The sequence below is a fragment of the Heptranchias perlo genome, chromosome 6, assembly GCF_035084215.1.
Source record: "Heptranchias perlo isolate sHepPer1 chromosome 6, sHepPer1.hap1, whole genome shotgun sequence".
NCBI classification, from domain to species: Eukaryota; Metazoa; Chordata; class Chondrichthyes; order Hexanchiformes; family Hexanchidae; genus Heptranchias; species Heptranchias perlo.
Window position 1 is genome coordinate 37,116,278 of NC_090330.1, and position 15,475 is coordinate 37,131,752.

At 40.7% G+C, this 15,475-nt stretch overlaps 1 protein-coding gene across 2 annotated transcripts in view; it reads right to left on the reverse strand.

Annotated features, from left to right (window-relative positions):
• atm (ATM serine/threonine kinase) overlaps positions 1-15,475 on the reverse strand; it is a 169,862-nt gene that overhangs the window by 142,475 nt on the left and 11,912 nt on the right. Inside the window, exons 6-13 of one of the 2 annotated variants that reach the window (XM_067986120.1) lie at positions 13,973-14,138; positions 10,651-10,889; positions 9,966-10,135; positions 9,531-9,700; positions 6,961-7,332; positions 5,388-5,585; positions 4,020-4,118; positions 2,497-2,728 (exon numbers count right to left, since the gene is read on the reverse strand). In XM_067986120.1, the coding sequence (XP_067842221.1) occupies positions 2,497-2,728; positions 4,020-4,118; positions 5,388-5,585; positions 6,961-7,332; positions 9,531-9,700; positions 9,966-10,135; positions 10,651-10,889; positions 13,973-14,138 (1,646 nt within the window). Of the gene's footprint in view, positions 1-2,496; positions 2,729-4,019; positions 4,119-5,387; positions 5,586-6,960; positions 7,333-9,530; positions 9,701-9,965; positions 10,136-10,650; positions 10,890-13,972; positions 14,139-15,475 lie in introns of those variants that run through there. The other variant, XM_067986121.1, reaches the window with a different exon arrangement.

Genomic DNA, 15,475 nt, shown 5'->3' on the forward strand with positions numbered 1-15,475 from the left:
TGCAATAGTTTTACAGACTTTGAGTGTGCTACTCAGATTCTAGATCAATAATTTACCTTTCCTCTCCATACCTTTCCTAAGTGGCCGAACTTCATTTTTGGATCTCTGTCAACATGGCGCAGTACAAGAACACCCATGCCCTGATGTTTTTATTAAGAATTTTGGCTTGTTTACACTGATGTGTTAAATACAAACAGTAAATGAGAGATGGTACAAATAATTTCTAAGTAGATTTTTTATAACCTGCATTTTATAGAAATCTTGATCTAATATACAATTTTTTTTTCAGAAGTAGTTTCGTATTTGTTAAACTCAGCTGCAAAGTTAACAAACTCTTGTTTGCCTGGAGGGAAAGACCACCACCTTCCTTGTCAGGCCTTTGAGACTGCACAACATTTGCATAGTTTGCAACATCAGGAGAAAAAAATATCCTCTTAAAACAGACTGTTTCACTTGGTTCAAGTTCCAGATTTTCAGAAATGACGACATTGTGGTTAATTAACTAGGTCTTGTCTAACGTTGACTGGGTCCTTTCCTTAAATTGGAGGATTTTGTGACCATGGGAAAGAATTTTTCCAACCACTTTACCATAGGGTTCATAACTTGACCAAGATCCAAATGTCCATTCTGACGAATAGAAAACACCTTCCTCCCCAATGTCTATCAATAGTTGTCAACCCGTGGCTCAGTTGGTAGCACTCTTGCCTGAGTCATAAGGTTGTGGATCTAAGCCCCATTCCAGAGACTTGGGCACATAATCTAGGCTGACACTTCAGTGCAGTACTGTGGGAGTGCTGCACTGTCGGAAGTGCCGGCTTTCAGATGAGACATTAAACTGAGGCCCTGTCTTTTTTTTTTATTCGTTCATGGGATGTGGGCATCACTGGCGAGGCTGGCATTTATTGCCCATCCCTAATTGCCCTTGAGAAGGTGGTGGTGAGCCGCCTTTTTGAACTGCTGCAGTCAGTGTGGTGAAGGTTCTCCCACAGTGCTGTTAGGAAGGGAGTTCCAGGATTTTGACCCAGCGACGATGAAGGAACGGCGATATATTTCCAAGTCGGGATGGTGTGTGACTTGGAGGAGAACGTGCAGGTGGTGTTGTTCCCATGTGCCTGCTGCCCTTGTCCTTCTAGGTGGTAGAGGTCACGGGTTTGGGAGGTGCTGTCAAAGAAGTCTTGGCGAGTTGCTGCAGTGTATCCTGTGGATTGTACACACTGCAGCCATGGTGCGCCGGTGGTGAAGGGAATGAATGTTTAGGGTGGTGGATGAGGTGCCAATCAAGCGGGCAGCTTTGTCCTACAGTTCAAGCCCTACAAAATGATTTTGAGGAACTTCCAAGAACAAAATTTCACCTTTTTTCTTTAAGGGAAAAAGTTAAAACCATTAGGATAAACTGGGACTAAGTGACACAGTGAAGTTAACACACTTTTAGCACTAGGATCTGGGTTTAAATTTAATGGTGGATGGAGGTTCTGGCTGTGTGTGCATATGTACCTCTGTCATCCCCCTCTTTCCTCTCTGTGTTTCCCTCTTTCTTTTTCTGAACCTCTATTCTCTTTCTCCCCCCACCCCCCCCAACACAGTTTCTGTGGATTGTTTGCATTAGGTGCTTCAAGTCTCATGCACAGTTAGGAAGAATTTCTCCCACCCCAAAGGTACATTACATTATTGCATGCACTTACCGCAGTAGAACGCATCCTGTGGATTGTACACACTGCAGCCACGGTGCGCCGGTGAAGGGAGTGAATGTTTAGGGTGGTGGATGGGGTACCAATCAAGCGGGCTGCTTTGTCCTGGATGGTGTCGAGCTTCTTGAGTGTTGTTGGAGCTGCACTCATCCGGGCAAGTGGAAAGTATTCCATCACACTCCTGACTTGTACCTTGTAGATGGTGGAAAGGCTTTGGGGAGTCAGGAGGTGAGTCACTCGCCACAGAATACCCAGCCTCTGACCTGCTCTTGTAGCCACAGTATTTATATGGCTGGTCCAGTTAAGTTTCTGGTCAATGGTGACCCCCAGGATGTTGATGATAGGGGATTCGGCGATGGTAATGCCGTTGAATGTCAAGGGGAGGTGGTTAGACTCTCTCTTAAGTCTGCCCTCTCAGGTGGAGGTAAAAGAACCCATGACACTATTTGAAGAAGAGCAGGTGAATTCTCCTGGTGTCCTGGCCAACAATTATCCCTCAATCAATCACTAAAACAGATTATCTAGTCTTTTATGTCATTGCTGTTTGTGGACCTTGCTGTGCGCAACTTGGCTGCTGCGTTTCCCTGCATTACAACATCGATGACACTTCAAAAGTATTCAATTGGCTGTAAAGTGCTTTGGGATATTCCAATGTCAAGAAATACACTATATAAATGCAAGTTTGCTCCTTCTTTCTTTTCTTTCATAGAATGTAAACAAAGTCTGTGTGCATGAGACTTGAAGCACCTAATGCAAAGTTAGGAATTTCTCCCACCCAAAGGTACATTACATTATTGCATGCACTTACCGCAGTAGAACGCAGACATTCCACCAATGCCAACAGATATGCCTCCAGTTTTTCTTTCAAAACACGTTTGACATTTATTCTTGATGCCACAGGTTTCTTTTCTTTAACCGATACTACAGTGCTACTATAGTTTGGAGTTTCATCAAATGTCGTTTGTAGGAATAGACGTTCCATTTCTGAGAAGACTGTGCCTCCTTTGTCCTCTTGAACTGGACTCTCTTCTGCCAGTGCACTTGAACAAGATAGGAACATTATTGTCCTTTATTAAAAGTGTGCAATGAAAGGACTAAAATCATTAAAACTTTGTGCAGAGGTACTCCAGTTTCTGCTGGCACAGCTACTGAACCCAGCAGAGTTGTCCTCTGAAGAATCAAGGAAACATTTTATTCCTCCCCCTTTCCACTCTCATTGACTTCTTTCTTCAATATTAATTAGCTTCCTTGTTCTATGATTTAATACAGACATTCTGTTTTTTTAGCTTTTGTGATTTGTTTCTAAAGAGACTTTTGTTTCTGTCTGAGAATCCAGATTTGTCCCAATACAATGTTCATACTCATTTTCCTCTCCTTCCCTGAAGAAATTTCCTTATGCCGGGTCAACCTGATACCTCGCCAAGTAACTATACTCCACACATAAGCCCAGACAGTGAATGGGAAGCATTACAGCTGAGCCTCGTCCTGTCCTCACTTGATTAGTGCACAGAACATACAGGTTGGAAAACAGACAGGATGGATAAGGTAGGGAGAGCTCTTGAAAAGGTTTTAAGCTCTACATTAATGAAAGGCTGCATCACAGTTGGAGTGTATGAGACAGCAAAATTCCTAAATGCAGATCCCAATAATGTCACTTTGTGTATAATTTTAATGGACAAAAAATTGTGGGGGGACATTTGCCTGAATTCCCCATATGATGGAAATTTATCCAGTAGATTTTAACAGGCCCAGGACAAGCTGGTGAGCAGGTGTATGTTCCTGACAAGTTGACAGATTTTGTTAGATATATTAATTTTGTCTGGTGTTTTCCTTCTCACAAAGAGAAAGCAATTAGCCTTTCACGATCATCTTGATGTCATTACGTACTGCATCATCTTTGTTTGTGGTAAGTCCAAATCCACTATTATTAATTTCAAAATCAAATCTAAAATTCATATTTTCTATTCATTGCTGTGGTGGGAATTACCTTGAGTCTATTCAGCACTTCCTTCCTCCTCTCTTCCTCCCCCCAAGGCCTTGTAGCATAAAGCTATTTCCTAATACGATTGTGGCACAGCACACTGTGAAATCACTATTAACTAGTCACATCAAGCCATTTTAAAATCAATTCTTGTTGCAGTTTATTAACAGACAGAACTTGCACTTACATAAAAAATGTCTGAAGTGTTTCAAATTGTTCTGAGCTCAAGAAATAATTTGGAATATAAGATACTACATTAGAAAATTCTTAGGTGAGGCAGGGTTACAACGTAGACATAAATTTCAGCTCCTTAAAATGGTCCTCACTGATCTAACATTTGTTCAGTTTACCTCTCTGCAGAAGGCGACCGAAAGAAATCCATTCCCGTTCTACAGTCCTTCAGCGTCAAAACGACGAGTATTTGAGAAACAAGTTGATTTGGAAAATCTCTATTAAAAAAAAGTTTAGAGAAACAAACAAGATATTTAGCAGCAGCAAACAAAGAATAATGGATGTTATTTTACTAGCGCAGTCAGAACTAACCAGAAAAAAGTAACCACCCAGCTGCAAGCCATTTCTGAATAGACATGTCCCTAAAGCTCACTGTGATATTTTCATTATTCTGCAAGTTACTTTATTCATCGTGTCACAGATTGGCATTTTCTCCATAAATTAAACATTTGAAATCCAGTAGTTCAGTGCCAGAAAAGTAAGTAACATGAGTTGCACTTCCAAAACACCAGGAAGTAGGACCACAACAGAGTCAAGTAAGGATCACAACACAAAGCGCCTCAGAAAAAGCTCTATTTCTAAAGCATGATAGTTTGCATTGTGGAAATATCAGACCATACACACACAAATTTGGAGTTTGCTGGCCTATTCTTTCTGCTGCTACAGAAAGGAAGGGGGAGAAAGATATACAGGAGAATGAAGCTGGGAAAGATGGAAAAACACAGAAGGGAAAGAAGAGGGACACTCAAATTGAAAGGAAGGTAAAGAGAGAGAGGGGAAAAAGAGTGAGAGAATGAAAGAGAGAGGAAGAAAAATAAAAAGGAGAAAGAGACAAAAGGAAAAGTGACATATTAATATCTTGAATTAGAAGGTGCAAGGAAGTTTTTGTGGAGTTAGTTCAAAAAATATTAATTTAGGGAACTAATGAATCAAATTATTTTAGATTTGTCAGGGTTGACTTTGTGTGAGTGAGCCATGAGCTAACGTGAGCTTAAGAAATATAATTTTGCTCCAGAACTTCAAGACTTTGCTGAAGCAAAATTAGGCCTGCTGACACCCATATATTCCAAAAGGCAATAAGTTCAGCTTTTCAAAGTAACTTTCCTTAGGCATAAACCACTTCATTTACTGCATATAGTTTATCACTCCGGTAATAGTTATATTTAATTATGATAAATACATGTTTATTTTGGTCAATTTGTGTTCAAAGATGTTAGTATTAAGGAATAGAACATTTTTTATTCTTTACTCTTATGAGCACTCCCAAATCAGGTATAGGATCATTTGGCATAGGGTAAAGTTCATTCTACTCTGCTAAATAAAGGGTTATTAAACAACTGCAGAATTTTCCATGCTGCCCAGTTTCCTTTTCGATCCTTAATCGCACTCAGGAGGCATCTAAGACTGCAAAATTCAGCGTCCAATTATTATTGAATGGTTAGCACACAGCAACCTGTGGCTCATGCTTCCAGGATTAATATACCAACCTACAGACAACGGATGGCAGCTCCACATTTTCTTCAATGTCCTCCTCTGCTCGGTATGCCAATAACCATCTCATTATCGCTTCTCTGAGAATCAGTGGTCTGTCACCCGTTGACATTAGATAATGCTCAGCAATACCGTCCATTTGTTCTGGTAAAGTGCATTTCGCCAATGCTTGCGAGAGACATTTAGCTGCAGAACTGGAGAATAATTTTAAACAACTAGATGATAATTATCCATGAAATTAAAAGCTTTATGTTTAGAGCAAGGGAAAATTGTCCATGCTTCAAAATATCATACATGCAGATATCCATTATTTAACCACTATTAAGTTAACTATGCTGATTTGCTCAAATACACACATGTAGTTAAAACTACCAATCAAAAGCCAGTAACCCACACACAACCAAACTGCTACCAATCATTAACCAACAATTGTCATTAATATAAAACAAAATTAAATGATTGATTTCCAATAGGTGATGATCAATTCAATATTTTTTCAATTTTGCTTCTTTCATGCAGCTTAGTTTTTTTTGCTGGGCCTTCCCTCCTGATAGTTTTAGCCTTTTCTCATGCACAACCTCAGGACTAGCCCTCCAGTAGAAAGTTCCAGCTCCTTTATATACATTTATCTAAATGCACCTTTTTCCAGCCTCCAGTGTTTCCCCTATTCACAGTGACCCAGCCCACATTAATGTAATTCTGTTTTACTCCCACCCTCATCATCGGGCCAGACTTGCCAATCTCTCAACCTGACCACTCACCACTCCATCCCTTCTTTACAGAACCAACTCCTGGTTCAGCTTCCAGCTCTCTGGACCTAGGCAGCCTGTCTGCAATGTTCCCTGTTCCCAGCCAGCACCCACAAGAGATTGCTTATATTAAAAGTAATTTTATTTGGCTGATGAAATATTTGTTATATTATATATATATATCTATATCTATATCTCTGGATTCACCATAATGTGATACAATCCTGACTCATCGAGTGCCAATTACAACTTAGTGCTGCAAGCTGGGTACAATGCAAAAGAATCATGAACTAAATTGAGCTCAAGTCAGACACTGTGCGGTATACATCAGAGAAATACAAACTGCAGTAAGAGCAAACATGCACACAGACATGAATCAAGGCAAGAGATGACGACAGCCATGATTTAGTGCCTAGCCAGAAGTGTTGCTACAGCTCAAGAGTCTCTGGATCAGGCTCAGGAGACTTAACTGATTTCCCCCTCCTTCCCCTGGAATGCATATTTTAGCATCCTACTGCTGTCTTGAGCAGTGTCATTAACTCAGTACAGACTAGGGATCAAACCCAGGACCTTTCTGGTCTATATGGCTTATTTCTATGCCATGTAATCAATTTACCCAGAAAGCAAGCATATCTGACCCAGTCTAGTGTTTAGTTCAAGCAACAGCCTGGGTGCAGCTTGTCCAGCTGTTCTCATAAAATGAGAAAGGGGAAAAAATTGAAATGCTAACATGTTGGAGATAAAAAAAAATGTGAAATTCTGTACTCTAATTTTGAAACAAATGATCACCGCCTTTAGCTTTCATGGAAGCTCAACTCACCTGGATGGTTTGCACGTGGATCCTGAAAAGATTTTCCAGAAATCTTTGTCTGGAACGGTCAAGTTTCCGTGAAGAATAGCCTCCAGCAGCCGAAAGCTTTCAGCCTCAGTCTGTTGTGAGCTGATGCTCCGAAGTGTGATGGCCCATATCTTGGTCCAGAGCTTCTGCAGGTCTAATCTCTGTGCAGCATTCAGGTCTGACTGCAGTCTCTGGCACACAGCAATCTCACTAAGGCAGCAAAGAACATAAGGAATTCTCTCTCCACGTCTCTGCTGAGACAGGATCTGGTGCAATATGGTCAGAATGGGAACAAGCTCGTAGAGGGGTACGCTCGATGGATACTTTGCAACCAGAACTGTAGTAATTTGTAACCTTGGAACAAAAGCAAAAGTCTGCCATCATTTATAATACCTTAGTATTCTTTAGAATTTAAAATTTCATGAACACATTCCAACATTTAAATCAAACTGAACATGAGATTTAAATTCCATGATCATGAGTCCAATTAGCAACTGCCAATGAGATTTTTATACAGACTAGTATAAGTCCTGTGGCTCATGGATAAAAAAAGAAATTGGTGTGGCTCATTTAGCATATAATTATAATTTTCCATGTGACATATCATTAAATATAAATGTCTCCTTCTCCTCCTTTACCTTTGTTTTTCTCGTTCTCCTCCTTCACTTCTATTTCTCTTGTGCTCTATCATTTGCTTCTTGCTCTCTTTCCCTCACCTCTTCCCTTTTTGTCTCTTCTACAGATTTCCTTTCACTCTTGGAGCTGTTGCCTGTCAAACAGCATGGGGAAGATGAGGGAACCAGACGGGGTAGGTCGCTCAATCAGGCAGGGAGAAGGACAGAGTGGGTTGGGGTGGGGGGGGGGGCGGTGGGTAGCAGGGTGACTTTTTTTTAAAAAGAGACAGCACAATATTTACAAAGTGGGGGCCAATGGAAAAAGAAAATTTAAAAGCGGATGCTCGGCAGGGCAGCGAGACTTTAAAAAAATATCTAATTGGAGGTGAGTATAAGAAAAAGGCTTAAAAATAGCAAGTTTGAGCATGGCTTTCTGATGTGATAGAAACAGCATGACAGGAGAAAGTAATTACTTTCCTGGAAGTACAGGATGTGGTCTCATTAGGCAAGACTTGAAATATATTACTAATTGATCTCCCATGGCACTATACAGGGGGAGTCAAGACCACAGGTACTTTTCAAGAAGGGCAGGGTTTGAGGGTGAGAGGTTAACTGGACCAAGAAAGGAAAGCAGGGAGGAGGCAGATGGGGCATGGAGGGCAGAGAGATGAGAGGAAGAGGGGTGAAAGAGGGAGAGGAGGAAAGTGGGAGAGAGGAGATGGAGAGAAGATTGGGGGGGGGGGGGGTGGGAGACTAGGAGGGAAGAGGAGCATGGGGAGGAGGTGAGGGGGATAAGGAGAAAAAAAATGTACAGAGAACAGGGGGATCTTTGGCTGGTGAGCCCATTTTTCCCTCAGCAAAGGGTCATTTCCTGCTTAACTTGAAGAAGGGCGGAAACTATTTTCTTTGCAGGGTGGCGGTGAGGGGGGATGGGGATCCACGCAGGCTTCCACTCAGTTAATGCCCTGTCGTTAGTGTTCACGTCTGATCACTCGATCACACTTCCAATTTTTCCGTCTTCACTTTATCGCTAGCTCAGTTGCCAAATTTACTTGCACCTGATGTTCGGCTTGTTTCCGAGTCCTCAACCACCTGATATTGCTTCCAAGAAGACAATCTTCTATTTTCTTGGCTTATCTCTTCAGTCCAGATTGACATTCCCAAGCTTGTGCGTTGATCATTGCTGCCAGGGTTGACAGATTTTTTTTTAAAAACACAATCCTGCTTTTCTATTCTTCGCGTTTCCTGCTTCATTAGCACATGGTTCGTGCCTTCTTATTTGTGCATTCTTTGTCACTTTTTTTTTTTTGAGAAGTTTCTGCAGCAGCCTATCAGGTGCTAAATTGAGAAGCTTGAGGGTGGGCCTGTCACATAATGTTATGATTACAGCGGCACCTACTGAATGTTGCGACCAGGCATCGTTTTTAATATATATTAGATAGATGTTGGCCCATTTTTCTTGACTGCGTAACTGTCTTATAGGAATCTCTTCATTAAACAACTAAAACAAGGAAGGATGAAGAGAAAGGATATCTCAATCTGGATAATGCTTTGCTAGAATTGAGAGGGGGGGAAAAGTGGAAGAGAAGGAGGAAGAAATAGAACTACAGACTTCAATTTGCATGAGGAGTACAATTACCACATTTCTGTACTTTCAGAGCTTAAAATATTTCAAACTTTGTAATCTATATTGACTTCAATAAGTCCACCAAACTGAATAAAAAATTTCCAACCTAACCTAGCCATCTTTATTGACCTTAACTTCACACAGCCAGAAGAAAGTTTTGAAGGAACTTTAATGGTGATGTGAAATGGTCCACTACCCTGGGTAAGGAGGATTGTGGATATGAATGAGAAAATGGGCAAAAATGCAAAGTTTGGGGGGATTAATAATAAAATCAGTATTAGGCACATTTCTAGTTTTAATAGTTAACATACCATGGTACCATATCAAAATCATTCTGCGATTTTTGCAGACCATCTCGAACCACTTCCCATCCCAATTCAATACGTCTACGTTTGCTCAGTGTCCCCTGATGGGAGGGGCTTTGCGGCGAATCTACATCTGTTACTGACGGCACAAACACTCTGGAGTCTTGGCCAAACAACTGAAAGCAAAAAAGAAAATAAACTGGTCGCACCTAAAGAGCACTCATGGTAAAAATGTTATTTGCTTCCTTCAATGTATTTTTGAACTTTTGGATTACAATTTGTTGTAACATTGATGATAAAAATACATAAATGGTTTACATACAACCCGAGATCTATTAAACCCATTATCATTAATCAACACCTCACCTCCCAAATTGGAAGTGGGTTTATTGGAGGAAGTGACAGGATTCCAAACCAATCAGATTTTCATTTCTCCTTTACCTGATGACAGATATCAGCAGCCAGATCGACAAGGTTCTCCTTGATAGCAACATGGCGCATTCCTGCTGAGTACTTCCCTCTGCTTCCTATGTTGCTCAATTCACTGACAATTGCTTCATGGAGGCTATAAAGCAAGTTCTGCCATTTCAACCAGTCAGCTGCAAAAGCTCCTGTTGTACACACACACACACACACACACACACACAACATATATATTTAAACACAGTTTATATATAATTACATTACACACATACATTATATACATATTTTTTAAAACAAACAATATTCACAAGGATCTTCCATAACTATTGGAGAAGATCTAGAATAGTTTCAACATGTTGGTGTATCAGTTTGTACTAGCTCTCTGTGTTCTCCACAGACTTATTGATTACATTTACACATTTCCCCATTATTTAACAGACACTGTAACTCAGACACATATTAATTGGTCCTCAGCTGGTGAAATAAAAATACATATTTCTGTACCTTGCAGAGACAGCTCACAGAAACCATAATCAACTATGTGTGTACTAGTAATAAAGAATTTAAATCAACAATCTAATAGAGACAAAAATCATTTTTTAAACACTATTTTTTTAACTTGTGCACAAGTACAGTATATACTAAACACGCAGGCCGTGAGTATAAAAGATAACTGAAAACTTCCATCAACCTACATCCATACCTTTTTCCTGAGTTTTGGCCCCTTTTGGGTGATGGGCTCTAAGCTCTAGTCGAAAGAATTCAATGATTTCTTCCTTTAGGGAATCCTGGGGATGCCTCTGTGTCCAAATGTATAGCAGCGTTGGGAAGACCTCCTCCCCCAATTTACACACACGAATACGACAATTCATTACACACATGTTGAGGAAGACATTGAGAGCTGACATGATTTGCTCAATAACAGCGAAGACTTTCTCCTGTCTGCATTACAGAAATATGAATGAAAACAATCCATGAAACAGGTTTACATTTTTTGTTAAAGCTGCTCTCACCTACAGTCAGTGAAAAAACTTTAATGTCCATGACTAGGGGTTTTGGCTGACTGATACCAAAGTACATCACAGCTGGCATAAGAATATAAGAAATAGGAGCAGGAGTAAGGCATACAGCCCCATGAGCCTGCTCCACCATTCAATAAGATCATGGCTGATCTTTGACCTCAACTCCATTTTCCTGCTCTATCCCCATATTCCTTGATTCCCTTAGTGTCCAAACATCAATAGATCTTAGTCTTGAATATACACAACGACTGAGCATCCACAGCCCTCTGGGGTAGAGAATTCCAAAGATTCAGAACCCTCTGAGTGAAGACATTTTTCCTCATTTTGATCCTAAATAGCTGACCCCTTATCTTGAGACTATGATCTCTAGTTCTAGACACTCCAGCCAGGGAAAACCACCTCTCAGCATCTACCCTGTCAAGCCCTCTCAGAATCTCATGTTTCAATGAGATCACCTCTCATTCTTCTAAACTCCAGAGAGTATAGGCCCATTCTACTCAATCTCTCCTCATAGGACAACCTTCTCATCCCAGGACTTAATCCAGTAAACGTTCGTTTTTTTTCTATTCATTCATGGGATGTGGGCATCACTGGCAAGGCCAGCATTTACTGCCCATTCCTAATTGCCCTTGAGAAGGTGGTGGTGAACCGTCTTCTTGAACCGCTGCAGTCCGTGTGTCAAAGGTTCTCCCACAGTACTGTTAGGTAGGGAGTTCCAGGATTTTGACCCAGCGACAATGAAGGAACGGCGATACATTTCCAAGTCAGAATGGTGTGTGACTTGGAGGGGAACATGCAGGTGGCAGCGTTCCCATGCGCCTTCTTGCCCTTGTCCTTCTAGGTGATAGAGGTCGCGGGTTTGGGAGATGCTGTCGAAGAAGCCTTGGCGAGTTGCTGCAGTACATCTTGTACATGGTACACACTGCAGCCACGATGTGCAGTGGTGGAGGAAGTGAATGTTTAAGGTGGTGGATAGGGTTCCAATCAAGCGGGCTGCTTTATCTTGGATGGTGTCGAGCTTCTCGAGTGCTGTTGGAGCTGCACTCAGCAAGTGAAGAGCATTCCATCACACTCCTGACTTGTGCTTTGTAGATGGTGGAAAGACTTTGGGGAATCAGGAGGTGAGTCACTCACCGCAGAATACCCAGCCTCTGACCTGCACTTGTAGTCACAGTATTTATGTGGCTGGTCCAGTTAAGTTTCTGGTCAATGGTGACCCCTAGGATGGTGGCGGTGGGGGGAATTTGGCGATGGTAATGCTGTTGAGTGTCAAGGGGAGGTGGTTAGATTCTCTCTTGTTGGAGATGGTCATTGCCTGGCACTTGTCTGGAGCGAATGTTACTTGCCACTTGTCAGCCCAAGCCTGGATTTTGTCCAGGACTTGCTGCATGCAGGCATGGACTGCTTCATTATCTGAGGGGTTGCAAATGGAACTGAACACTTTGCAATCATCAGTGAACATGAACATCCCCACTTCTGACCTTATGATGGAGGGAAGGTCATTGATGAAGCAGCTGAAAATGGTTGCACCGCCTCTAAGGCAAGCATATCCTTCCTTAGGTAAGGAGACCAAAACTGTACACAGTACTCCAGGTGTGGTCTCACCAAAGCCCTGTACAATTGCAGCAAGACTTCCTTACTCTTGTACTCTAATCCCCTTGCAATAGAGGCCAACATACTATTTGCCTTCCTAATTGCTTGCTGTACCTGCATGTTAACTTTGTGTTTTGCATACAACGACACCCAAATCCCTCTGAACACCAACATTGAATAGTTTCTCACCATTTAAAAAATATTCTGTTTTTCTATTCTTCCTGCCAAAGTGAATAATCTCACATTTCCACACATTATTCTCCATTTGCCACCTTCTTGCCCACTCACTTAACCTGTCTATATCCCTTTGCAGATTGTTTGGGGTAAATTTTAACGGGGGGCAATAAAGGCTAACATACCATTTGCCTTCCTAATGTGCTTGCTGTACCTAAATGTTAAGTTTCTGTCATTCATGTACAAGGGCACCCAAATCCCTCTGACTACCAACATTTCTTAGTCTCATCTTTTCTATTCTTCCTACGAAAGTGGATAATTTCACATTTTCCCACATTATACTCTATCTGCCATCGTCTCTCCCACTCACTTAACTTGTCTATATCCCTTTGCAGCCTCTTTGCGTCCCCATAGCCATGGTTTTCTTCACTGATGTAGGGTATTTACTTCAACAATAATTTGTTACAGATGGCTATTTGCCTTAAAAGGGGAATTTGGTGCAATATTGCATTAGCATCAGATAGATCAAATTTTGTTTGGTTAAGTAACCTCCCTCTCATTTCTGCCTTCGGTTGAAAGTCGGTCAGTTGCGGAACAGATTGGTCCACAAATCAGGTGTGTTTCTTCAAGGTAGGACTGTTCCTTCTGCTTTTCTTCCCGTTTTTGGAGATTAAGTTATATCGGCAAGATTTCTAGTACTGTGATAACCATGATACATTTTTTATATATTACATTGATACACAAAGCAAGGAAGAAATCCAAATTTAGCCGAGAGTCACAGCGCTGGGCAAAAATGTCAAGCCCAAACCTAGATTTTTGGAAGAGACTGAGGCCTTCAAATAACAACTTTAATTAAATAATTAAAAGACAAAAAAGAAAATTCAATGGATAACTTTAATCATGTTATTTTGAAAGATGTAATTTTGGAATTATTTTACTCTGTTTAAACCCTTATTTTGGAAATTTCAGTTATTGAGAAAAACTTGGAGATTGAAAAAAATTTCAGAAAGCATTTTAAAAGATTTGTGGGAACCCAGTTGTGCAATCACATGGTGACACACTCTCGGTACAAAATAGCAACAATTGTGTGTCACATGTTTAGCTATTTAGCAGTGAACCTCCTAATCACAGCATCACCTTTAGGATTAACAGATATTGCTGGTACTTATAATGACTTTTCAATGAAACGCATGACCACGTACCTAAAAAAAATTATATATAAAACAAGCACACTACCTTGCATTCTGCATTGCTTTTGAAAAGAACTCGAACAGTTTGGAGGTCACGGCTTCAGATTGGAAACAGCAGCCTCTGACAAGGATATGAATTATTCTGGCCACAAGAACCCGGTTGGTATCCCTGGATGGTGTCAGGTACATCTTGAAGTATATGGTCAGTAAATCTGGGAACGCAGAATCATAAAATCTTACAGCACAGTAGGAAGCCAATCGGCCCATCGTGCCAGTGCCGGCTCTTTGAAATAATTATTCAATTAGTCCCACTCCCCTGCTCTTTCCCCCTGTTCAAGTATTTATAGAATTCCCTTTTGAAAGTTACTATTGAATCTGCTTCCATCATCCTTTCAGGCAGTGCATTCCTGATCATTACAACTCGCTGCGTAAAAAAATTTCTCCTCATCTCCCCTCTGGTTGTTTTGCCAATTATCTTAAATCTGTGTCCTTTGGTTATCGACCCTTCGGCCAGTAGAAAGAGTTTCTCCTTATTTATTCTATCAAAACCCTTCATGATTTTGAACACCTCTATTAAATCTCCCCTTAACCTTCTATGTTCTAAGGAGAACAATCCCAGCTCCTCTAATCTCTCTATGTAATTGACGTCCCTCAACCTGGCTAACATTCTAGTAAATCGCCTCTACACCCTCTCCAAGGCTTTGGCGTCCTTCCAAAAGTGATCAGCAACTAATTACCCTTAACGCTTTAAACCTGCAGTGTGGTAGGTTTAGTTCCAAACATGATTTACAACAGGCTTTCTCTTAAAAAAAAAAGCATCTGAAATCATACATACTGATGAGAAAGTTTCAGAGACATATTTAAGGCTCTAGACTACTCTGCTCTGTCCTGTGGAGTAAGATTCACTCCACTGAACTCATAGGTACGGATTTCACCTGCAGATTTTTTAGGATAACTAGCAGTTAAAAGAAATCTTAGCCTGGTTAATATTTCTATAAATAGGTTAAAAACTACAAGGTTGTAAATCTTTGTACCGCAACATTTTTAAATTTTTGTTCAATTCAATCAAACCATCAAAATCTTTTTGAAAAAGATATATAATTGAAGAATTTTCATATTTGAATCAATAATCCCAAACAGCAAGAGTGAGAAATAGTCTACACCCCAATGGGTTCTGCATACATTTATCTGGAATAAATGGTTACTGTAATTTTTTTAAAATTAAAATTAAGCATATGTTTAACAAGATTTGTTGATTGCTGTGGACCTGAATTAATCAGATTACATGAGCACCTGAGCTCCACTTATAGTGTCCCAACTACATATGGGTGCATTTATCCTACACGTTTAGCGTCAGTGCAAAGCAGAATAAATACTGAATTAAGGCTCAACCTGACACACTCATTCCCACATTGCTTCGTTGTCAGATGGGGCTCTGACTCTGCATTTAACTTGTATTAACTATAGCATTACTGCCAAACGAAACTGCTTCACCTTGCTGCTACGGTTGTTGTGTAAATGCACCCTGTAGCATATAGGATACATTAGA